At 37.8% G+C, this 26,564-nt stretch overlaps 1 protein-coding gene across 2 annotated transcripts in view; it reads right to left on the bottom strand.

Moving 5' to 3' along the window:
• zdhhc14 (zDHHC palmitoyltransferase 14) overlaps positions 1-26,564 on the bottom strand; it is a 42,472-nt gene that overhangs the window by 14,396 nt on the left and 1,512 nt on the right. For both annotated transcript variants that reach the window (XM_079831563.1, XM_079831562.1), the window contains exons 2-4: positions 8,758-8,918; positions 4,166-4,324; positions 3,843-3,980 (exon numbers count right to left, since the gene is read on the bottom strand). In XM_079831563.1, coding sequence (XP_079687689.1) covers positions 3,843-3,980; positions 4,166-4,324; positions 8,758-8,918 — 458 coding nt within the window. The remainder of the gene's footprint in view (positions 1-3,842; positions 3,981-4,165; positions 4,325-8,757; positions 8,919-26,564) is intronic.

Here is a 26,564-nt window from a genome sequence, read left to right as displayed (position 1 = left end):
ACAGGAGCCATTTGTCACTACAGTGCCCCTGCCCTCATGGCCTGATTGATCAATTCTGTGCAGTAAACAGAGCTGAGCTCAGGCTTACAGCCTCTCCATCACTTCGCCCAGGAAGGAAACTGCTTTGTCAGCAGGCTCATGGTTTCCTCCTGCCAGTCAACAGCCGAGATGAGGAGGCGATCGATAGTGGTAAGCTTTACCATATACATAACAGTGATGAAGCACCAGTACTAGGGGCATTTTAGTGCAAATACTCACCAAAAGTAAGATTCTGAGATGTTTTGAATATGACTGGTACACAAGCTTCTGCCCTCTCAAGTTTTTTGCCACTCATTTATTGGGAAATCATCATTATTTAATGAGCTTCATTCTGCTTAGTCGCAGTAAAAAAAAAAAAAAGTGATTTAATCAAATTTTAACTTAAAAACATAACCATATACTAATCACCAAAAAGTATTTAGGCTTGTCACAGTATTTAGAAATTGAACACAACCTCACAGATTTCATAATTCACAATTACACACATAATGTATAGTTATTAATTGAGTTATTTATTCAACTACAATACATATCTACAAACTAAATACTTGAGATTTGCTTTATAGTATATATAATCGCCCTACGCAAGCATACTGTACACAAGCGGAGACATAATTGTATTTCCAACTGAATATAAAGAGCTGGGCGATGATATAGTTACATTTTGCGGAAAAAAAAAGTTGAGATTTGCCATATAGTATATTTCCTTTGACTTGAATGTGATGTATGTATGCAGATTAAGTTGGATACAATTTGCATCCAAATGTATATATACAGAGTTGTGGTTAATACATTTTATATTTTGCGACGATTTAAACAATCACATAGATGAGATTTGTATATTATATATATTGGTTTATGTGAGAATACTGTATGCAGGTAAAGTACTATATATCCAACCTTTTATACATTACTGCTATAGTTTACATTTTTGACAATTTAGCAATCAAGGCGTTAAGATTTGCTATATAGTATATACACTCACCTAAAAGATTATTAGGAACACCATACTAATACTGTGTTTTACCCCCATTCACCTTCATAACTGATGGCATTGATTCAACAAGGTGCTGAAAGCATTCTTTAGAAATGTTGGCCCATATTGATAGGATAGCATCTTGCAGTTGATGGAGATTTGTGGGATGCACATCCAGGGCACGAAGCTCCCGTTCCACCACATTCCAAGATGCTCTATTGGGTTGAGATTTGGTGACTGTGGGGGCCATTTTAGTACAGTGAACTCATTGTCATGTTCAAGAAACCAATTTGAAATGATTCAAGCTTTGTGATATGGTGCATTATCCTGCTGGAAGTAGCCATCAGAGAATGGGTACATGGTGGTCATAAAGGGATGGACATGGTCAGAAACAATGCTCAGGTAGGCCGTGGCATTTAAACCATGCCCAATTGGCACTAAGGGGCCTAAAGTGTGCCAAGAAAACATCCCCCACACCATTACACCACCACCACCAGCCTACACAGTGGTAACAAGGAATGATGGATCCATGTTCTCATTCTGTTTACTCTACCATCTGAATGGACCAAGCAACATTTTTCTTCAACTGTCCATGAGTGGTACCCGGTGGGGTCTTCTGCTGTTGTAGCCCATCCGCCTCAAGGTTGTGCGTGTTGTGGCTTCACAAATGCTTTGCTGCATACCTCAGTTGTAACGAGTGGTTATTTCAGTCAAAGTTGCTCTCCTATCAGCTTGAATGAGTCGGCCTATTCTCCTCTGACCTCTAGCATCAACAAGGCATTTTCGCCCACAGGACTGCCGCATACTGGATGTTTTTCCCTTTTCTCACCATTCTTTGTAAACCCTAGAAATGGTTGTGCGTGAAAATCCCAGTAACTGAGCAGATTGTGAAATACTCAGACCGGCCCGTCTGGCACCAACAACCATGCCACGCTCAAAATTGCTTAAATCACCTTTCTTTCCCATTCTAACATTCAGTTTGGGGTTCAGGAGATTGTCTTGACCAGGACCACACCCCTAAATGCATTGAAGCAACTGCCATGCGATTGGTTGATTAGATAATTGCAGAAATGAGAAATTGAACAGGTGTTCTTAATAATCCTTTAGGTGAGTGTATTGCCCTACGCCTCTGAAGCCTTTCAAAGCCCTTTGAAACTGCATTGATTTGGACCTTCAACATTTTGGTTGTCATTGAAGTCTATGATGTGGATAAAAATCCTGGAATATTTTCCTAAAATTTTTTTAATTTCTTTTCGACTGAAGTAGTAAGTAAGTAAAATGAGTAAAATAGCAGGACATTTTCATTTTGAAGTGAACTAATTCTTTAACTGAACTTAGGACTGGTGCTTAAGATATTGTTGGTCATTTAGCATTTCTATAAAAAAATAGATAATAGAAATAATTATTAAAAGATAGTAATAGAGATAATAATACAACTACTAACTCTACTACTAATAATAATATACAATGCACTAAGGTTTGATGAGCAGCTGGGTTCATGAATATTAATCATGTTGTCAGCGTTCAGTCGAACTGATTTGCTGAAATCAAAACAGGGACGATAATAGATGACAGCCAGCCAATGAGATTGCCGTTTGCGCATTAGTTCCGCCCACTACTGGAGAAAACAGTATATTTTTCAGCTTGTTCTTAAAAGCTGAATAATTCCAAATTAACTCTTATTTTGACAGGAAAATGCAACAAAGAATATTGTTTACATGTAGCGCATCGATTCTGCGTGGTATGCAAGACTCTCTCTTTCTCTCTCTCTCTGCGTGTGTGTTAGCCTGGCTCCGCCCTCCTACGTACTTCCGCTCAATTTTCATTTTCCTTCGGTACTGAAATGTACGAGAGTCTGGTGAGACCAGGCTACGTGTGTGTGAGTGTGTGTGTGAAAAACACAGCTAGCGCTCTCAGTAATGTGACGGCAAGTCGTGTGCCACTGCCTTCACACTAGAGTTTACAGTACGTCAAATACAGGTACGCTCGCATCCATTAAGTTGAAGAATTGAAACAGTACAGATCGCTTGACAGAAAGCGAAACTCTCAAGTGCTCAGTCAGATTGTTCAGCGAGTGAAAATATATCTTTGCCTAACTTATACTTAGCCTCTAACACTGGAGAGTAAAATCTAAGAATTTATTAGCCAATGGCTAATGATAGACAATATTAAGTCGCCCAGAGTGAAGACTTACTCGCATTGTAGAGGGTTGAAGCATGTATTCTAGTGATAAAGTATGTTTATGAGCTGTTTAACTATTTCCCTGCCAGCAGTTTTTTTTTATTGCCAGCCATCGCCAGTGCTTTTCAGCAAAATGTTTAGCAAAAAGCTGAGAAAATCGCATTTTTGTCAAAGACTGCATCCAGATCGGATTCAGAATGATGATCAAAACATAGACGGAGTAGCTCGAGTCCATCAACACCCCCACAGCTTCAAATGTCATTCAGTAACTTTAGGCAGTTTTGATGTATATGCGGTTTAATGTTTAACATATGCATATAATTACAAATGATATTGCTTGTTTCTGCATCTTCTTCACACATCAGGAAATTCAGTACTCTAAAAGATGTCATAGCACCCCCTACCGTATAACAGTGAAAACACAGAAAGCCAGAAAATTCCGTCAATGGCCGGAAAAGAGTTAAACTGAATCGATAAAATGATCCCATGATGGAAACCCCTAAAACGTTCTATATATGTAGCGCCTGCTAAGTCACTGGTTTGTTCTGCCAGCACTGTTAAAAGAATAAGGTAAGATAAGATCTGTCATGTGTTTTGGGACTGAGGTGTGAAGTTATATAAGAAAGTAGGCGGTCATAACTCTTACTCAGTATTACGTGCGTGATGACAAAGGCGAAGATAAAGATGGTGAGGAAGGAGAGTGAGAGGATGAACAGGTAGAAGAAGCGATAGTTCCTTCTCCCCACACAGTTGCCCACCCACGGGCAGTGATGATCGAATCTCTCTGAGGAGAAATGCACAATGTTAGCACTTCTTCTTTGCATGATGCTGACTATTATATAAACATATTTGCACACACGCACAGTACACACGCACAGTACACACACACAGTACACACACACAGTACACACACACAGTACACACACACAGTACACACACACACACACACACACACACACACACGCTTACCCACGCAGTTGTCACACAGGCTGCAGTGTGAGGCACGCGGCGGTCGGAAGATCTTGCAGGTAAAACAGTATTTGAGCTTGACTGTTTGACCGTTAATTACCACCTCTCTAGTTCTGGGTGGCGGTCTATAGCCTGGGCCGCTTGGGCCGTTGGTCGCATCTGTGAAACCAGAACAGACCCGAGACCGATTCAGAGATCCATTCTGGCAGAAAATCCAAAAAAGATGAGGATGTCCTCTATGGTACATCAGTATAAAGGAATGTTCCAGGAACTCAACTTCTGTGTCATGCTGCTGATTACTACTACTAAGTCTATGGGGAAAAGGGTGTTCGAAGGGTTTAAATGCTGGATGAGTTGTCTAAAACACATTATTTAATGTAAATATGTGTAATGCTTTTTTTACATGCATCCATAGGTTATTTTGTCTTGCTCCACAGACATCAAACATGCAAGCATTACTGTACATTAATATTTTTAGAAAATGAAGGGCGAATGAAAATTATTGTCCGTGGTAATTGACAGCATGTAACAGATGCTGAATCTGGTAAATTCCTGGAAAACAGCAATAATTTACCCTAAAATGAAGACCCTTTTATTTAAAACGTACTTATTTAAAACTGAAACTAATATTACACACACACTAAATTATATTTGTGTGAGAAAATGTCTGAAATTTATACTGTTATTCACTCAAAATCTTTCCCTGCACTTAAGCTCTCAATACACTATCATAAAGGTTGGGGTCAATTTATAATTTTTTTTAAATCATGTATTCAGCAGGGAGTCCTTAAATTGCAAAAAAAAAAAAAAAATTCAAGACTTTTACCTCATTACAAAAGAAATCCATTTCAAATAATTTAAATGTTGTGCTGAAAAATCCTATAATTTTTATGGTAACACTTTAGAATAATGTTCCATCATTAATAGGTTACTATGCAGGAAGTAATGCAGGACTAATGAGTAGTATTACATTAACACTTGCTACTACTATTAACTAATATAGAAACAAGCTTAACTAATCAGTAAGTAATATCAAATTTAGGACTAAGATAGTTCCTTATTAGGTAATCAATAATTATTGAATGGGATTGGCATCACTAAGAACTAATAGGTAACGATGACAAATTATAAAGAATTACTAATGAATTACTAATCACATTAGCGTGTCTGAGATGTGAGAAATTGTCTTTTTTTACTCTCAATGTGGTCATAAAATGCATCACTAATTACTCAAGTGTTACCTAGTCACTACGCAGGAACTACTAGTGACCTGGACCATCATTTTAAAGTGAAAAAGTTTAAAATAAATGGTCCAGATCACTAGTAGTTCTTGAAGATTGTCCTTCTTTACTCTCAACAAAGTCATAAAATGCATCAATAATTACTCAATACCTAAACACTCTTCAAGGACTACTAGTGATCTAGACCATTATTTTAAAGTGAAAAAACTGACTAGGTAACCCTTGAGTAACTAGTGATTCATTTCATGAATTTATTCAGAGTAAAAAAGATGATTACTCTCAGACACACAATAATGTTCTTTATAATTTGTCAGTTAGTTAATAGTTATTGATGATACTATCTCCTAAATTCGATATTACTTACTGATTAGTTAAGCTTGTTTCTATATTAGTTAATAGTAGTAGCTGAAGTGTTAATGTAGTACTACTCATTAGTCCTGCATTACTTCCTGCATAGTTACCTATTAATGACGGACCATTATTCTAAAGTGTTACCGTTTTTATAGTTTTCAAAAACATATTAAAAATATTGATATTATAACAAGTAATGCTTCTAGAGCAGCAAATCATCATCATATTTGAATGATTTCTGAAGGATCATGTGACACTGAAGGAATAAGCATCACAGGAATAAATTACATTTAACAATATATTAAAATAGAAAAGTTATTTTAAATTGTAATGATATTTCACAGTATTACTGTTTTTACTGTACATTTAATTAAATAAATGCAGCCATGGTTAGCATAGGAGACTTCTTTCAAAACATTAAAGGGGTGGTAAACCACGATTTCACTTTTCTAACTTTAGCTAGTGTGTAATGTTGCTGTTTGAGCATAAACAACATCTGCAAAGTTACAACGTTCAAAGTTTAAAGCAAAGGGAGATATTTGCTTTTAAAGAAATCAATTTCTAAGGACTACAGCAAACGGCCGGTAGGGACTACCAGACATTCCTCCAGGGTCTCCGACATCACCAGCCCCAATATTTACATAAACCCCTCCTCCGAGAATATTAAATAAGGGGGGGCGAGGCCATTTTGTATCGCCGCGGGGAAGCGTTGTTGTGGTATATTTAGCAGTAGGCTGAAGTGTTGTTGCCGCAATGCCGACGAACGCTGTTATTTTCATCCGGATATTTCATCCACTTTGTTCAGCCTTCCTAGGGACGGGGGTGCGTTGCAGTGCGTTTAACATACAACATGTTATATACATGTGTGTATGAGACAGAGGGGAACAGGTCGCATTTGCAGCAGATATATGCTGCCCATCATAAATCAAAGCACGAGACAGACGGGTCGGAGGAGAAGACCAGAAAATGTGACATAATGGACAATATTCGTCTGTATTTGCAATGAAGTTCAATGAAGGATTCACACAACGGCTAGTCCTGAAAGATGGATTTAAAAAAAGAAGCTGTTTACGGGCCACAACCTGTAAGTATGATTTATTTTTCGTCTATGGGTTTTCCTGTAATAGTTCGTATTGTTAATTGTACGTTGTAGCAAGGGAGTAAACAGATGACAACGCTCATTCATACTTAACGTTATCCGACAAACACCTAACGTTACAAACTTTTTTTAAAATCTCAACAGCGAACTTGGCATTAGTGTAAATTATTCTTTGATTAGAGCTTTTATGTATTGTTTATCTACATGCATGCTTAACATGGTTCTGTGTTTGATTTGGCTACTAGTAAAGCCAATGTTTAGTGTTCGTTTTGGGTTAATAGTTCTTGCGACAGATATTTCGCTATAATCGTTCTAAAAATACAAAAATAACAGTGCCATTCAGTACCGATCACTATAGATCCGCAGTCTTTACTCTTGAGGACTGAACAGGTTCTGCTCGATCATCTTCACTAAAATTGTCTGGGTCTGATTCAGGCTCAAATTGGTATGGTTTTATTGACGCCATTGTTTCTAATACTACCCAAAGCACAGTCTACCGGTAAAGGTAAGGGGCGTGACGTTTCCGACAAACGTGCACTAGGCGGTTAGCGAATCACAACACACTGGGCCAGCTTACCAATCTGAGCCCATTGCGTATTTTTGAGGGACTGGCTTCATACAACCCGGAAACCATCAGACCATTTTTACAAGGAGGGACAGAGCAGTGTAGAATAAAAGGTAAAATATATGAAAAATAATGAAAAAATGTTTGAACGAAGCAAAACATTTTTTACAGTGCACCCCACAAACACAATCAAGCCTTCGAACAAATGTGTTTTACCACCCCTTTAAAATTGATGTCAATGATGTCACAAGATATACAAGAACCAATGGAATTTGGCATCAGTGGTGTCAGCTAGTATTTATCAGAGCTTTGGTGGAGAGGAAGAAGTTAATTCCTTAAACTTAAGTTCCCGTCTGTCCCTCACACAAAGCTATCATGTGTGCTATCAAGTATATAAAGTGCTTTTATAGTGCTTTTATTATCATTTTGTAGCTTGACAGACATTCTTCAAAACTTCCCAATTGTGTTCCATAGAGGAAACGTTGCATGGGTTTTAAGGGTGAGAAATTTCATTTTTGAGTAAACTATTGCCTTAATGGGGTCACATCTTATGTGACCCTCAACACGCCATGCATCTTCTAAGCAGCACACAGCGCCGCTGGGGCTCACAGCAGTGTTTACTTGCTACTATATTATTCATACGAACAGCAGGGACACATAACTCCATATCCCGAGATGGCAAACCTGAGCTAAAGTGCACTTCCTGGCTCAGCCCCAGTGATTTCAATTTCTCACCACTGGGGTCCACTAAATTCTGTCTCAATGAGAGACCAGCAAAGTCATTATAGCAGTGACTCCATTCAATTATAACCAGCATTTCATATGCAAGCAAATTAAATCAATCTGCGCACTGTGAAAAATCTCCAGTAATTTGTTGTGTTATGGCATAAAATGGCTTGGCCTGCAGTGATTTCACTGTACAATTCTGAATATAGTAAAAAAGTACTGTTAACTCTGGTCCTTGCTGACCCTTTAATAATACCCAAAGCAACTTATGAACAACCATTAACTTGTGACTGATTAAACTATCAGACTGAATAACATGAACAAATACTTTGAGGGACCATGAATCTTTGCCAGGGATGAATATTTCAGCAGATTTTATATTACTCTGGGTGTGCTGACAGCAAACCTGAGAGAGAGTATGAATTATTCATATCAAACGAGAAGATAGAATAATAACATCAAATGTCTTCTGTCTCCATTTACTGAGAGAAGCCTCAGTAGAGCATTCCACAGACCTGCAAACTGGAGCCTGCAAATTCAGCTCCATGTGAAAAGAACAGAACAGGCAAAGACAGACAGGAAGAGCGATCATCTTGGCATTTCCTCCCACCTATCTGCCTTTCGATGTCTGCTGCTTCCTCTGGTGTGGCCCTGGGCAGGACGCCCGGGTCGCTGAAGCTCGCCCGGAGGAGCATTCCCATCACGAAGACGAACAGCACTCCTCCGATGGCCGGAATGGCAGGAGTCAGGTTTGATGCCAGGAATGGGCAGCTGGAAGAGAGGGAATGGAAAAACTGGCTGTGAGTGTCATGCGGTGTTGCTAGTAAATCCCAGCAGTAGTAAATACATGAGATATGAAGGGGCCACAGCAATTAAGCCCCACAAATACAGACTGCCCGTATGCTCATGACCATGCAAAACTGTCAAGACTTCTTTTTAATGGTCCTGCCTTTTGGCTGTAACAAAAAGATTTACAGTCAATCTGCTATGTAATAACATTATAACTGTTATTAAAATGTATTAATACTTAAGTTGTGTAATAAGGTGATCCATTGTGAATATAGTTGTCAAGGTGTTGGTAGGCATTTGCATCACCAAAAAAGCACTGCAAAATAATGACTGGTTCAAAAAGGGTATAACAAACACTTCCTTCATCAGCCATTGGTTATTCAAACAGACAGATCTGTACCAAAGTCAACCTACAAATGGCTGACATATGGCTGATTTGTTTGTGATATAGGCTAATGCAACTTATTAAAGCAGTTGAGACTCATTCATGCTGAAATTGGACTTTTTTGCATTACAGAATATATTATGAAAATTTTAAAATATATATTTGACACATAAATTGTGCATTGTTAATTTATAAGGCTGTTAGTATATTCTGGAACTGATAAATAGGAAATCTAATACTAATTCTATAAAACTAAATAATACTAAAATCAGCTAAGCAAGCAGTTATTAGCCAATACTGATCATCTAAAAATGGCCAAATATGGGATGATTTATTGCCAATCTATCGGTTTATGACTAATTAAAATCTAATTTTATTAAGCAATTTCATGTTTCTTCTAGAAATTTTGTTCCTGATGCCCACATTATTTTAAATAGTTGTACAGGGGTGCTGTGCTGTTATATGGTAAAAAGGCGTTTCACTTTTGTGCATTTATTTTGTATTTAAGCACTGCTGGAAAGCAGTTGACTATACACTGTAAACCCTAATGCTCAAAATACTTAATTGGTTTGAGTAGGACAAACTTCAATTAACCAAATTAGTTCAGTTAAATGAACTCTTATGAGTATTTAGAATTTTCTTTTCAGTTAACAGCACTGACATATTTCAAGTAAGCTGAACTGTTTCATTGTTTTGAGTTGTGTGAACTAATTTCCTTTAATTTAGACCAACTTAAAAGGTCCCATGTCATGAAAATTTAATTTTATGAGGTTTTTTAACATTAATATAAGTTCCCCTAGCCTGTATATGGTCCCCAAGTGGCTAGAAATGTTGATAGGTGTAAACCGAATTCTGGGTGTCCTGCTCTGCCTTTGAGAAAATGAGAGCTCAGACTAGCTGATCTGGAATCTTCCCTGTATGTCGTCATACAGGGGAAAGGTTACCTCCCCTTCCTCTGCTTTGCCCGCCCAGAGAATTTGGAGAAAATGGATTCAGTTTATCAGTCGCGATGTCAGCACAGGCTTTACAAACAGACTTTTACCCTACCTAAGCTCCACCCTACCTGGAGTCTCCAGAAGTGCAAGGTGTCAGGATCTCCGAGACTTCAGTTAGGTAAAGAATCCTAAAAAATTACCCCCACTAAATAAGAATCATAAGCTGAAGTGTTGTAAAATACATGAAGCCTGCTTTTTTATAGGCTTTATAGGTTTTATAGGTTGAGAATGACTCTTGAAGGACCAGCACCACATCCTCTAGTACCACTGTTTGAAGAATTCATCTTCCAGAATCTGGCAGTACGTTTTGGGAGTTCATTTTAGTCCGTCCTGAAGTCCATTTTGCAGAGATGGACTAAAAATGAACTCCCAAAACGTACTGCCAGATTCTGGAAGATGAATTCTTCAAACAGTGGTACTAGAGGATGTGGTGCTGGTCCTTCAAGAGTCATTCTCAACCTATCTGTCCATAAAGCCTATAAAAAAACCTTCTTCGTGTATTTTACAACACTTCAGCTTGTGATTCTTATCTAGTGGGGGTCATTTTTTAGGATTCTTTAGCTAACTGAAGTCTCTGAGATCCTGACACCTTGCACTTCTGGAGACTCCAGGTAGGTTGCAGCTTTGGAAAATGGTGGCACTGGAGACTAAAGGGTTCCTGATGGTTTCACCCTTAATTCTTCACCTTAATTCTTAATTCTTTTGCAGTTAACAGGTGTCTTTTCTTCACCACCTGTTTTTGTCTGACCCTGCTGACCCAACGAGCATTTCACTGTCCAATGGTCACGCCTTAACTGCAATGTCTAGTATTGCATTAGTATTGCATCCTTCTCATGGGCATTTAATACTTTTTGACTTTTCAGTCTGAGTTAAATCTCTTTTTTGGCTCAATTTATCTGTAAAAGAAAACATGCCTAATAATTCTGCACACCTGAATATAAGGTGTTTTTCATTTCCAGCCTTCATGAACAATTATATATCACTTATACATTATTAAATACTAAATCAATAGTAGTTATTAGGATTACTGTGGTTTGGAATTGGTCAAATGTGCCTGGAAAAAAAATATGATCAGAAAATCAACGTGCCTAATAATTCTGCACTCCCTGTATGGATTCGACAGCACCGCCACAAACAGTGAGTAACAGTGTTCATTAATGCCTGATCTGTAATGAATGATTAGGTACACATCAGAAATCACTGAAGTTCACACAGACTTTCTTTCTCTGTTAGTAGCATGAAACAAATCTGTTATTTAAATTCTGATTAGACGCTAAATAAGGATCATTTAAAGGAACACTCCACTTTTTTTGAAAATAGGCTCATTTTACAAGTCCCCTAGAGTTAAATAGTTGAGTTTTACCGTTTTTGAATCCATTCAGCTGATCTTTGTTTCTGGCGGTAGCACTTTGAGCTTAGCTTAGCAAACATCATTGATTCTAAACAGTCCATTAGCATCTCATTAAAAAAATGACCAAAGTCACTTTCAATATTTTTCCTATTTAAAACTTGACTCTTCTACAGTTACATCGTGTGCTAAGACAAACTGAAAATGAAAAGTTGCGATTTTCTACACCTATATGGCTAGGAACTACGTTCTCATTCCTTCGTAATAGTCGCGGATCTTCGCGGCCGTACCACGGCTGCAGCGGCTCAATGATTCGTTGGTATTCTTTGAAACATGGTGGTAGTATACACCTTCGACTTACTATCACAGCCCTTTACAACACACAGAACCATGGCTAATCACACAGGTAAATCCACAACACAATTTGTCGGCTGCAAGCCTGAAACTTTCTCTGCAACTACATGAACTTAGTGCCGGTCACATTGAAAGTTACCTAGCTGGGGGCTACTTTCAGGCACTGTAATATCATTGCGCTGCGGCAGCCATGGTACTGCCGCGAAGATCCGCAGGAATGAGAAAGTAGTTCCTAGCCATATAGGTATAGAAAATCGCAACTTTTCATTTTCAGTTTGTCTTAGCACACGATGTAACTGTAGAAGAGTCAAGTTTTAAATAGGAAAAATATTGATAATGTTTGGAGCTGTGAATCACATGTCGCGAGTGTATCTGCACACTTGTCCAAACTACCGTTGTAATGAATGACGCTGTTATGCTGGACAAAGCTCTTACTGTATTCATATCGATGTCGTGTTTGCTGTTAGTTGTGGTCAAAGCATTTTGTGAGAGAAAACGCGCTGCAATGACGAGATCACTGCATTCACGCGATCAACAGACTGTCTGTGTACTTAATGCTGATCACTGCAGCCTTTCATGTGATAGGAAAAATAAAGCTCGACAATTGTAATGATTAAAAAAAAAAACGTAGTAAAAGTATTCGAGAGGGGTTCCACGTTACAAAGTTCGTAGAATAAGGAGGACGACGACAGGGTCGGCATCAGTGGGACTCATGTTTATTCAGCACTCTCAGATACAAACAAAATAAACTAGCGCTCACTGCGCTCTCAACAACTCAGTACAATAACTTTTCTCAGCAATCTTTCTCCAGCTCTCGTCTTTTTGGTCCACGAGTGCCCAGTCCGTCTATCTCTGGACTAGCAGTGCTTGCAGAGTCAGACGGTGCCTCGCTAAACCACGCCCCCTCCGCCACGTAATCTAATACTCATTTCAAATACAAAGATGTCAGCCAATCACAACAGTGGGCGTTTTCACTGAAGTCTCACAGCAGACACGCCCCTTGAAACAGAGCATTCAAGCCAGAGGGTTAATATCCGAATAGAAAAAATGCCTTTTATTTCTATATTATGACATTTCATGATGTAAAAATCATACTAACAATATAAGTACACCTCAGGAAACATAAAATAATTTTAAAAAAATCCATGCCATGGGACATTTAAGTTTAACTGAAACTGGGCTGGCATTTTTTATTTCCCAGCATGCTTTGCCCATGGCACTCGAAAGGGAGAGTAAATGCTAAAATTAAGGGTTATATAATGTTTATTTTGTTTTCAGATTTAGTAGTGATTAATATTTTTTTATGCTCATTTAGAATTTAGAGAGTTTCTGTCAATGTGGGTTTTTGAAGAGTTATCATCATGGCGACAAGTGGCGCATGGTGCTTGGTTTGAGAGCAGGTAAGTTACATGTTTTAAGTTGCTGTACTCATTCAGTAAGTGCTAAACCATGCTATTGTTAACATGTTAGCAAATTAACCAGTTGGCATTTTCTGAATTAGTTTGTTATAGCCAGCAAAATATTTCTTAACTTAAAAAAAATCTAACTTTGAGTTCTGACAATTTATTAGGGTTTACAGTGAAGTAATAACTCATTTGATTTGCAAGAACTAAAAATAAAAAAGTTAATTAACTAAATATTTTATGTTAATTGCTATCAAAATGTATATGTTAGCTAACTCAGTACTTCAAGTTAAGATCAATTAACATGCATGAGTACTACAAGCTCAAAACTTGATAGATCTGCTTACTTAAAATTGGGAACATCATAACTCAAATTTGATGTAACTGATAGTGATGGGAAGTTCGGTTTTTTTTCCGTGAACCGGTTCTCTCGGACAGTTCGTTTCAATTTTGAAGTTTACCGGTTCCTTTAAGTCCTCACATAATGACGTCAATTCTATCATCCCGGCGGATGAAAATACATTCAAACGCATTCATACAAAGTAATTTGTAATCATAACTTAGTATAATAATAATTATTATTATTATTAACGTCATCATCATCTTGGATAAGTTCTTACATTTACGTTTTGCAAAAGCACTCAATACAGCCACTGTCGGACGTTTTACACAGATTAAACATTGACATAAACTTACACAAGTCCTCGGTTCACCCGTGCTCATATTATCAGCACAGCATCAGTTGTCCGAGAGAAACATTTCGGTTCATACGGTGCTATCACGCATGCTCAGTATCTCAGCTCATCGGTTCTTCTCAGTATCGAACGTGTCCGAAAGAAACAGTTCTCGATTCTGTACTGGTGATTGGAGAACCGCTGCAACCCGTTCCTGACTCAAGAACTGATGTGTGTGTGCGCGCATGCTGAGCTGAGAACTGCTGCAACCTGAATGTCTTAATTAATACATTTTAAAATGTATATAAACTTATTTAGAAATTCCTGAAAATATCATGCATTATTGATAAAACAAATAAATGTTTAGTTTGACTGTTTTATAATCCATTCATTGTGTTTCCAAACTTTAAAATAATACAGTGATAAGATAAGACAGCAATTATGTGATTGTAATTGTATACACTTGAAACCTGCATTTCGTCCCTCTGAACAAATGGCACGCATGTTCAGCTCATCGGTTCTCAGTATCGAACGTGCCCGAAAGATCAAACCTGTCCGAAAGAAAACGGTTCTCAGTTCGGATTCGAGAACCGCTGTACGTTCGGTATCAGCTGCTTGTGAGTTCTCATTAGGGGTGTCCCCGACTAATGATTTACACATTCGAATCAGAATTGTCGAATCTTTCTATAGTCGACCGATAGTCGAATCATCTATGTGTGTGTGAATGGGTTGGGACTGGGAGGGGCACGACAGTCAGCAGGAGGGTAAAACTATTTTTATTTTATTTTACAAATTCCACACAGCAACAACTTTTAATAAAGCGACCAAAACTGCCTGCCAACTGACAGACGAACTGACAATGGCTTTCTTATTTAGGTTTAAATAAAAGGTAATGTGGTGGATAAACATTCGTAAAACGTTTTCTCATAACATTTTAAAGCCGCGATCGAAATACAGAACATCACACAAATATATAAACGAACATTTTGATAAATAAACCTAAACAAAATACCTGCCTAGAGAGGAAAAGAACACACTGACTGCAGACAGGATTTGCATTTCACATTTTGCGAAATTCAATTAAATTGGCAAAATTGCTGTGCCAGCATGCTTTCAGTGCAGCTGCAGCGCAACATCGAGACAACGAAAAACAATAAAAAGCATTAATTTACAGAGTTAAATTAGAACATAATATACATTACTAATAATAAAAAAATAGATAAAAACGAAATCAAGTCACTGGGAGCATAATAAATGTGTGCAAAATGCCAAAGTGCAGGGGAACATATGAAGACTTCAGATGCAAAAGCCTCTAAGTCCGTCTGACATCTTTCTTTAAAATAAGCATTTTTGACAGGTTTCTATGTATAGGTTTCTACCCAAGTACCGGTACTTCTGAATGGGCTGAGGCTGGGATTTAGTGGGTTTGAAGTGAAAGTATTTTATGAACGTATACTATATGCGGAGAGCATTCACTCAGTGCATCTTAAGCATCTGAACTTCACATATAAAAAAACACAAGCCACTGTTAAATTAAGTAACCCTGAGTGACCAATTAATAAAATAAACATCAATAAATTATTAAAACAACGAAAGTTAAGCCAGAATTGTGAAATTTCTCTTTTTAACTGCCGCAACAACAATAAACGCTAAACTGGCAGTTTTTTTTAGCTAAACATGTTCACAGCAAATTAAAATTAGAAACGACTGAAATTTTTGAAAACACTTGTACCCTACCCGATCGAAAAAAATCCATTCTTTCACTCTGCTTGTGTGCGTTTGAGTCTTTTCGAATTGTGTGCGGGGAAAACCAACTTGTTAACGTTGGCCGGCAGCAGTGCGCTCTTAAACTTGCCCGTTTTAAGTGGAAAGCCATGTTTGTTGTTGATGAGTGGTAGCCTAGGACATGGGCTGTTGGCACAACTTGCATTTTACTTTTTTTGGATCATCTTTTACTATTTCAAAGTGCATCCACACTTTAGAGTTTCTAATTCCAGACATTAAGTAATCCCTGCCGCCAAGATGCGCCTCGTCTGTCACGGATCAAAGTGAAACTTAAATCTGTCACAGGGGTGGTTAGATGTATTCACACACACACGTTAAAAATATTTATTGAACGCTTCTTTCTTTTCACTTTTTTTTTACAGCATTATCATAATTAAAGGCTGTATATAACTTAAAGGGGTGGTAAACCACGATTTCACTATTCTAACTTAAGCTAGCGTGTAATGTTGCTGCTTTAGCATAAACAACATCTGCAAAGTTACAACGTTCAAAGTTTAAAGCAAAGGGAGATATTTGCTTTTAAAGAAATCCATTTCTAAGAACTACAGCAAACGGCCAGCAGGCGACTACACACATTCCTCCAGGGTTGGTGACATCACCAGGCTCAATATTTACATAAACCCCTCCTCCGAGAATATTAAATATGGGGGGTGAGGCCATTTTGTATCGCGGCACTGTTGTGGTATAGTTAGGCTGGAGTGTTGTTGCCGCGATGCCGAGGAAACGCTGTTATATTCATCCGGATTGCAGGTCTGGGGTACTTGCTTTGTTCAGCCTTCATAGGGACAGGGGTGCGTTGCAGAGCGTTTAACATACAACATGTTATATGCACGTGTGTATGAGACAGAAGGGAACAGGCACGTGCGGGGCTCTCGCAGCACATCTCACGGAGGGAAACTTTCACAATGTTCGCGAGTTCAACACCGGATTTGCACAACGTCAGCTGCATAAGACAAACACTGCCAGTGTGTGAATGCACGACGCGCGCCGGGCTCCCTCCCGCAGCACATTTCACGGAGGAAAACTTTCACAATGTTCGCGAGTTCAATGCAGGATATGCACAACGGCTTGTCCTGAAAGCTGGATTTACAAACAGAAGCTGTTTACGGGCCACAACCTGTAAGTCTGATTTATTTTTCATCGATGTGTTTTCCTGTAATAGGTTGTAGCGAGGAAGTAAACAGATGACAACACTGTTCTGCAAACCAGTCTGTTAAATGCTTATTCATACTTAACGTTATCCGACGAACACCTAATGTTACAAACACTAACGTTAAAATCTCAACAGCGAACTTGGCATTAGTGTAAATGATTCTTTGATTAGAGCTTTTATGTATTATTTATCTACAGGCATGCTAAACATGGTTCTGTGTGTGATTTGGCTACTATAGTAAAGCCAGTGCTTAGTGTTTTGGGTTAATAGTTCTTGCGACAGATATTTGGCTATAATCGTTCTAAAAATACAAAAGTAACAGTGCCATTCAGTAGCGATCACTATAGATCCGCAGTCTTTACTCATTAGGACTGAACAGGTTCTGCTCGATCATCTTCACTAAAATGTTCTGGGTCTGATTCGGGCTCAGATTGGTGTGGTTTTATTGACGCCATCGTTTCTAATACTGACCAAAGCACAGTCTACTGGTAAGGTAAGGGGTGTGACGTTTCCGACAAACGTACACTAGGCGGTTAGCGAATCACAACACACTGGGCCAGCTAACCAATCTGAGCCCATTGCGTATTTTTGAGGGACTGGCTTCATACAACCCGGAAAGCATCAGACCGTTTTACAAGGAGGGACAGAGCAGTGTAGAATAAAGGTCAAATATATGAAGAATAATGATTTTTTTTTTTAAAAACGAAGCATTAACACATGTTACAGTGCACCCCACAAACACAATCAAGCCTTCAAAACAATGTGTTTTACCACCCCTTTAATATAACCATACAAAACCAGTAGTTCTGTGTGAAATTAGACATTACGCACCCCCATATTGCCAAAATGGTATGATCCTCATTTCTAGGGCTGTTCCGAATACCATTTTTTGAGCTTCGAAGCTTCTGTAGTAAGCAACATTGAATATTCGAAGCTTCGGAGGGAAGGAGCTGAACATATCCTTCTCTCTAATAAAGGCTGGAATCAGGAGAAGCGGCGCGCCTCACGCGGACAGGGCTTATATGCTCCGCGAACGGGCAATGAATAGTGAATAGTGAATAGTGACAATTTTCACGTCATACCTCAAACGCGGGCTTTTTCCTAAAAAAAAAACGTATTATAAAGCAAGACAAGTTAAGTGTTGAAGAGGATAAATGGATCAAACATGTGTTGTTAACTCAGTAACCCTCCACCCTAACCCTAACCCTTGGTCGTTACTTAAAAAAAAGAAAACTTTAATTTAACAATCAAAAAAATGCTTTAAACATTTTTCTAAATTAACTTAATAAAGAAACGAAACGAAATATAACTACTTTGACATTAAAAACAAAACTGAACTATTTTAATGTCTGCAACAATGTGTAATAGGGAGGAATGTTTACTCAAAAAAAAAAGGTTCTATATGGCACTAAAATAAAAAAAAACAAATTAAATAAAAAATTAATTAATTAAAAAAACACGTCACGTCACTTCATTTTATTTGTTTCATTTGCGCCGTTGCGAGCAGCATCAGCCTTAGCTTGTCAAAAATGCCTTTTTACTGTGGTGGTGGTGGTGGTGGTGATAGTAGGCTTAATGTTTAAACCAACATTGTGATGCTTGAAGTGTCTTATATCTATGGATTTCATTACAAGTAAGACAAGTCCAGTGTTGATTTGAGAGGCTAAATTGATCAAACATGCGGTTAACTCACTGTCAGCTGCTGGCCGCTTGGTCATTACTTTAAAACAACTAAAACTTTAATTTAACAAACAAAAAAATGCTTTAAACATTTTTCTAAATTAACTTAATAAAGAAACGAAACAAAATATAACTACTTTGACATTAAAAACAAAACTGAACTATTTTAATGGCAGCAACGATGTGTAGGCCTAATAGGGAGGATAAAAATAAAAATAAAAAAATAAAAAATCACGGGACTCGGGCCGATAGTTTTGGTAAGCTGTTTGACACGGCCGGGCTAGGGTCTAAGACTAACTACAATTAAAAAACTGAACGTGCCACTTGAGCCAAACTAACGGCCGTCTCAGCACATCAGCAGCAGCAGTCAGATCATATTCTACACGAGAGCGAGGAGCTAAATTACAAGATGATCGCGGAATATTTGGTTTTAAAGCGATGTAAAAGCGCCTACTTAAGGGAGGTTGTCATTGTACTGTTTTGTTGCTATGTTTAACATTATAGAATAATAGCTAATGAACCCACAATTCAAGCAACCCGCCCCTGAATTGGCAAACCGAAAGTAAACGCGGCGCAGGGCTGCATGCGTTCAGCCGCTCAGCGCACAAGCACAGCATTGAGGGAAACACTGAGGGAACATGTTTTCACCGTCACATCCCTAACGTATAAAAAGGATAATACATTTTGATTATATTATTCTATTTTCCACAATGTCAAACGAACGCAGTTTAACCCAAAATGCAAGCTCAGCAAGGCTTCTGCCATATAAGCTTGTGCAGTTGTGCGCTCTACTGCAGGGAACACTAAGAAGAAGAAAATATATTTATTAAGTATAACGAGGCTATTAAAAATGGCTTGGCTATAAGATCATTGAAAAAAAGTATTGTATTTTATAGTGATTTTATAGTGTAAACATATGCAAGCGCGAATGAGAGCCGTTTTGAGCGGGATGCCAGGTGTTCACGAAAAAACAACAACAACGAATATTCGAATCACACATTTGAAAATCGAATACCAACCCATCGAACGAATATTCGAATATTCGAATATTCTGGTCCAGCCCTACTCATTTCATAACACCCGTGAAGATTCGACTGAGAGATCGGTGGTCGAATCAGGCTCCGCATATTGATGCATCGAATCTTCGACTATTCGGGGTCACCCCTAGTTCTCATCAGTTCTCTCAGCACAACATGTCTCAGTTCAGTGAACTGTTGGAGTTACTATAGTAACTTCAGGAAGTGAGTAACTTTAATAACTTGTGGATCAGCGCTGATTTGAGACGGGAACCGTTTAGAACGATTCAGTCCGATTTGGTGAACTGGTTTGACCGGTTCACTAAAAAGAACCGGTTCAAAAGAACGATTCGTTCACGAACCGGACATCACTAACTGATTACCTCCATTTTTTTGAGTTAGCTCAACTTATTTGGGTTTACAGTGTATAATAAGCATCCTAGACATTTTTATGATAAATAACAGACAAGAATCCGAACAGGACTGATCAAATAAAATCTCCTCAATTAATAATATAAATGAGAATAACCTAAATCTAATGCGGTCTTTGGGACATGGGATAAAAATATTAAAAAAAATTAATCCAATCTATCTATCTTTTTTTGTACACTTAGAAGTTAATGAAATGTACCACCATCTGTTTCAAAGTATAAGCAAATGGTCTGTGGTACAATGCCCAAAATCTGTCTGCCATAATATATAATGGTATTCAGACTCCAAGACATAAACATTTAAAATGGCTTGCACTGCAATCTGATGGCTGCTAAATTGGCTAAGCACAACTAGGCATAGCAATTGAATTAGCTAAAAATGGTCAGATGCTATCGACTAACATGTTAAAATAGCAATCCCCTAAAGGACCTTTTAAGAACGGCATATTGTGTTTACCACTGATTCTAGATGTCATTGTCAGCTTTACAGCTCTAAAGATTCCTTGTCTCCAAGGAGCAGTTCTGAGGTTGTTGTGACGGAAGGAGGGGTTATACAGGGTCACTACATCACAAGGACTTGCACCATGGCAAGAGTTGAAGTCCTTTATCAAGTTACACTTTATTCATGGAGATTAAAGTTGCTGAACTCAAAAAGCCTAAAGTCTAGACTACAGACACTGTGCTGCTGTGCTGAATTTGTAGGTTTTTTTGTGTATTTTAATCAGCCCATTAGGAAGAGACAAATTATTAGATTATAGTATTTTTCTTTAAAAGGAATATTTGAGAATATTTGTGATAATTACCAGACAACGTATACTATACTAATTATCCAAAGTATACTGCAAATACATTTACATATTTATATAGTCTACTTAAATATCCTGTAATTGTAATTATGGTGTGCATTGATATACTTAAAGTCTACTAAATGTTGTACTTTATGCACGTTAGTTATCCGAATGGTGCTGAGGTCCAACTAAAGATATAGTTGATTGGTTAACACTATTTTGATGGTCCCTTTTGAACATTCTATTGACTAGAACTTTGCAACTACATGTAAAGTAACTCTCATTAGAGCATTAGTAGACGGTCCGCTTAATATCTACTAACTCTTTATTATAATGGTCCGCCAACAGACATTCTACTGATTATAAGTAACTTTGCAACTACATGTCAACTTATTCTAACCTAACCCTACCAGTCAACTAATACTATACTAAAACTCTAATGAGAGTTTGTAAACATGTAGGTGCGAAATTACTTATAGTCAACAGAATGCGTTAAAGGGAGGGACCATCAAAATTAAGTGAAACCTTTAATTTTGCTAAAATGAAATTATTGCAAGTATACTTTATGTACACTTCAAATATCTTGCATTTAAAGACTTATATTATACAGTGATCATCATACTATCTTTACTAACAGTGATATTAAAACACATTTAGGCTTAATATTAAGAAATGTGCACTGTGCGATAAAGTAGTATTCCAAATAAAGTTTAATTATAATATTTATATTCGGAAGTCTCAAGCAATATGTCAGTAAATACCAATGGATTTGTACTATATACTTAGATATTACATTTTTTGGAATAGGTTTTTTTTAACTAGACTCATTCTTCAGTTTGCAAATCAAATAAAAATTGTTTAAGTAATGCACTTACAATAGAAGTCTATGGATAAAAGATAATACAAAATATATATCCATTCAAAAGTAATTTTTTTTTTGTGTTTCTCTTATGCACCAAGACTACATTTATTGTATTTTGAAATATAACAATTTAATAATAATAATGATAATAATAATTTTTTGTTTTCATATATTTTAAAACGTAATTTATTCTTGAGAGGACAAAACTGGATTTTCAGCATGTACTCTAAAACACAAGTTAGGTAACTCTAGTACACAAAAAGAATATTTCTTAATATTAAAATTAAACCATAGATCCACTCAAATACTTTGTCGAGCTAAAACTTCACAAAATTGCATAGAACAAAAAACAAATATCTTGCGGTTAACTGTAGGTAGCAATAATTCAAGCACACGTTTGCTAACATAATTAAAGGTCCCATGGCATGGATTTTTTTATTTTATTTTATAATGTATTCTGAGGTGTACTTATATTGTTAGTATGATTTTTACATCATAAAATGTCATAATTTAGAAATAAAAGGCATTTTTTCTATACTGATGTTTGCCCTCTGACTGAATGCCCTGTTTCAAGGGGCGTGTCTACTGTGAGACTTCAGTAAAAACGCCCACTGTTGTGATTGGCTGACATCTTTGCATTTGAAATTAGCGGAGGGGGCGTGGTTTAACGAGGTCTACCAGGCACAAGGCTGTGCCAGAGAGACGGATGTCACTTCTCATCAGTTCTCTCAGCACGTCTCAGTTCAGTGAACTGTTGTAGTTACTGGCATATTATTCAGGTTATTAGTTTATTTCTAGTCGGAGGGACTGTCACTCATGTCAGAAAGTTAGTAACTTTAGTAAATGATGGATCAGCGCTGACTCGAGACGCGAACCGTTTAGAACGATTCAGTCTGATTTGGTGAACTGGTTCGACCGGTTCACTAAAAAGAACCGGTTCAAAAGAATGATTCGTTCGCGAACCGGACATCAATGGACCAGAGACGGAGCGATTGCTAACAAAGTGATATTGTACTGAGTTGTGAGAGCGCTGTCAGCGCAAGTTTATTTTGTTTGTATCTAAGAGTTCTGAATAAACACGAGTCCCAGTCACGTCGAGCCCGTCTTCCTCCTTATTACCAACTTTGTAACACATGTAATGTTTACGAGTAAGTGTTGATAATAGCATTATTTTTAGATATTTTCCAATCATATGAAAAGCGTCAGTGACGCGCAATGAGTACACAGCGCAAACAAAGACACAACAGCGCAGTAATTGAATGTAATCCAGTTTATTGTGGGTATAGCTGTCTAGCCTAGCCCGGATACGCTCACGCTTACCCCCCTTCTGCTTAATCTCGTGCCGCGTTTGGTGCCTCCACTGTGGGCCAGATGCAGTACTGGGGGTCGGTGATGTTGAAGGCCGACCGGCCAGTGCAGCCCGAGCCTCGGCATGCGTGAAGTTTATCTCTAAAGATGTGGCTCTGCTGATGTTGAGCAGAAACTCACGACTGGATGCACATTTTAGAACAGACAGATGGAATGAGGACGTACAAAAACACTGACTCACAAGATAGAAAAAAAGTTCTGTGTGAACTTTATATATATATATATATATATATATATAAAATAATTAGCTACACATCAGAAATCACTAATCACAGACCAGAAGGAACTGAAAAAAGACGAATGTTTTCATTTGTACATCCAAACACTGAGAAACTGCCAGCATTCACTCGTTCACAAGCCATGATCTCTCGAGGACAAACAAATTCTCTGGGCGGAGGAAAGGGAGGTAACCATTCCTGTTATGACATCATAACAGGAGAATTCAAGATAAGCTCGTCTGAGCTCTCATTTTCTCAAAGGCAGAGAAAGACAGCCAGAACTCGGTTTACACCGATCAAAATTTCTAGCCACTTGGGGACAATATTCAGGCTAGGGGAACTCATATTATTGTTGAAAAACCTAATAAAATGAAGATTTCATGCCATGGGACCTTTAACAACTATTAATTATCAACACCTATTTCGGGGGGGGGAGGGGGGACTGGTTTAAATTGTATCCACACAGATATCCCTTTATATTAATATAGAACAAAAACACAAAAATAACACTTAAGCCTGGTTTCACAGACAGGGCTTAGATTAAGCCAAGAGAAGTTCAATTAGGGCACTTTACTTAGACTCAGTTTGCTTTTCAACTGCAGTTAGTACCACTTCAAAGTGGGTGGAATTATAGACTGTTGTGCCACCTCTACTGCCGTAACATCATCGTAAATGCGACACAAACAAACACACAACACAGGAGAAATGGAGTATATCGATGGAATGGTGTTCTTGATTCTATGCATGTGATTCTCGTACCGTGCAGTGGAAAAGCACCATTAAACTCTCCTTTAACAGTCCAAAGTAAAGCATGCTAGGGAAATGAAATCTGCTGTACTTATTCAGTTTGAACTATGCTAAATTGAATTACCAATTCACATAAATTTGTTCTATTAAGTACAATGTACATTTCAGTAGTATATGAGTAAAATTAAGTTGTTTCATTTAGTAAATTGACTGTTTTATAGTCATTACTCCAGTCTTTAGTGTTACGTAGTCCCAAATAGAAACAAGATTATTTTTCTAACCCCATTGGCAGATAATTTAGCTTGTTTTAAGCAAAAATTCACTTCATTTAGATTTTTTGTAATGTCTTTACTGATCAATTTAATGCATCCTTATCGAATAAAAATATAAATTTTCTTTCAAAACACTTTTGAACTGTAGCGTATCTGTTTACAAATAAGGCTAGCTTGATAAAACCAATGCAAAGCTACACAAGTTATGTATAACATTTTCAACACTTGTAACTATCCAGAAAGTACAGTTTACATGGAGCAAACTATGCCTACAAAAGTATCGTTGGTAGCACATAACGGGACTTTCATCTGGTAACAAAAAGTTCAAATATAGCATACATTTTTGTACTGAAGAATTAATACATGCTGCTCATTTCTGTTTTTGAACACTGGAATGTCTTTCCCCACAAAGTTACTTCCTGTGGTAAAAATGTCACAGGCACTGTCAATAGAACGCAAGTGGTTTTAAACTCTGAATATTGCTTTAATTTTAGTGAGTCGTACTTCTTGCATTACACTTATCCATCCTGTCCGCTGTCAACAAGTCTGGTTGAATACTATTTCCTGTTTTTATTCCTGCCCATGATACACGAGCTGAATGCAGTCACAACCTCACCATTATTAACTGCTTAAAAAGATTTACGAGTAAACGGCTTGCTTTGAACTGCGCGACAGATCAAGGCAACAGCCTTTCACCAATGCAGCTCGTGTTTTTTCATCTGTAGTTTCAGCTAACTGGGTGAAATGGCTCACAAAACCTTTGTAATGACTTTATAATCGTTTCAAAAAGCATGACAGGACTAACCCTAAAGCACAAAAAATACAACTGTGGGCTGGGCCGTCCTGTTGTTTCCTAGGAGACACAGGCTGTTCCAAAAGCACACGAAGATCGGGAAAGGGAAACCGTTGCCATGGAAACAGCACCGCACCACGTCTATGTTTTGGAAGTTGTGGTATGGAATGTATGGGGCTTGGAGAGATGGGGGATGGGACACTGGAAAATCTCTGTTCCACCACACATCCCTTATCCACAGCAGCCGTCTCAGGGTCACACTAAGAGAGTCTTTAACACCCGTTGAAGGGTTCCAGGCAAACATGTTTCGAGTATGCAGAGCACTGCATTTGTGTACCACCTGATATAGGGTTTTTACTGCAAACTCCTCAAAAGACTAGAGGATAAGGCTCTCTTGTCTAAAGATTTTTGGAAATGCCAGGAATCCAAATGTCATACGTCAATAGTTTTGATTCTAGGTTGGTTAAACTTCACACAAGGAGTTCCTCACAGCCTGCAGTGTGTTGGAAGTTACGTGGACTGAAGTAATTCTATTACACCATATTGACCACTTGTAAACGTCCTTCAGTGTCAGTGAGAGGGTCTAGCTTGAGAAGAACTGCTGTTCAGTTATCCCAGACCACATACAATTCATCTTAAATGCCAGGTATAAAATAAGCCCAGAACACAGCAACTCTTCATCAAGAATAATGAAGAAAAATACAACAGGATGCACCTATAGGCCATCCACAAGGCTAGTTATGGTCTCTAGGATAAAATTCTCTCAAGTTGTGTTTACATATTTACACTGTTAATGTCAAGTATTTCCATGAAACGTGGGATAGAAGTCTTCACATTTTGAAAGCACCACCTATTTTTGGACTTAACAGTAATCATAATAATGATCACATCAAACTCAAGTACAAAACAGTACTGTAGTATCGGTTGGTACTGAATGCGCTGAGGTCCTTCAAAGAATACGATGACATTTTTCAAGTCACTCTCTTAAAAATTAAGGTCCCAAAAGGGCCATTAAACTTCAGGGATAGCTCACCCAAAAAATTAAAATTCTGTCAATAATTACACTCTCATGCCGTTCCGAACCCGCAAGACTTTATATTATATGATAAACAGATTGAATTTAAGCTTTTATTCATACATAATCATTCATCGATACACACATCAGTTGTGGTAAACGGAAGCTCAAGCATGTTCACTTGACGTGTGAGAACTAATGAGGTTCATTCTCATGTTACGCAGTTTGAGCTTCCACAAGAACCAATGAGGTTCATTCTCAATGAGGTTAATTCTTGTGTGCTATGCAGGTTCGGTTGAGCTTCGGTTTTTGTGCACTGATCAAATGTGAATAAAAGCCTA

The sequence above is a fragment of the Gobio gobio genome, assembly GCF_949357685.1.
Source record: "Gobio gobio genome assembly, chromosome: 12".
Taxonomy (NCBI): domain Eukaryota; kingdom Metazoa; phylum Chordata; class Actinopteri; order Cypriniformes; family Gobionidae; genus Gobio; species Gobio gobio.
The sequence above is the reverse complement of the archived record's forward strand: the minus strand, read 5'-3'. Positions and strand labels throughout refer to the sequence as shown.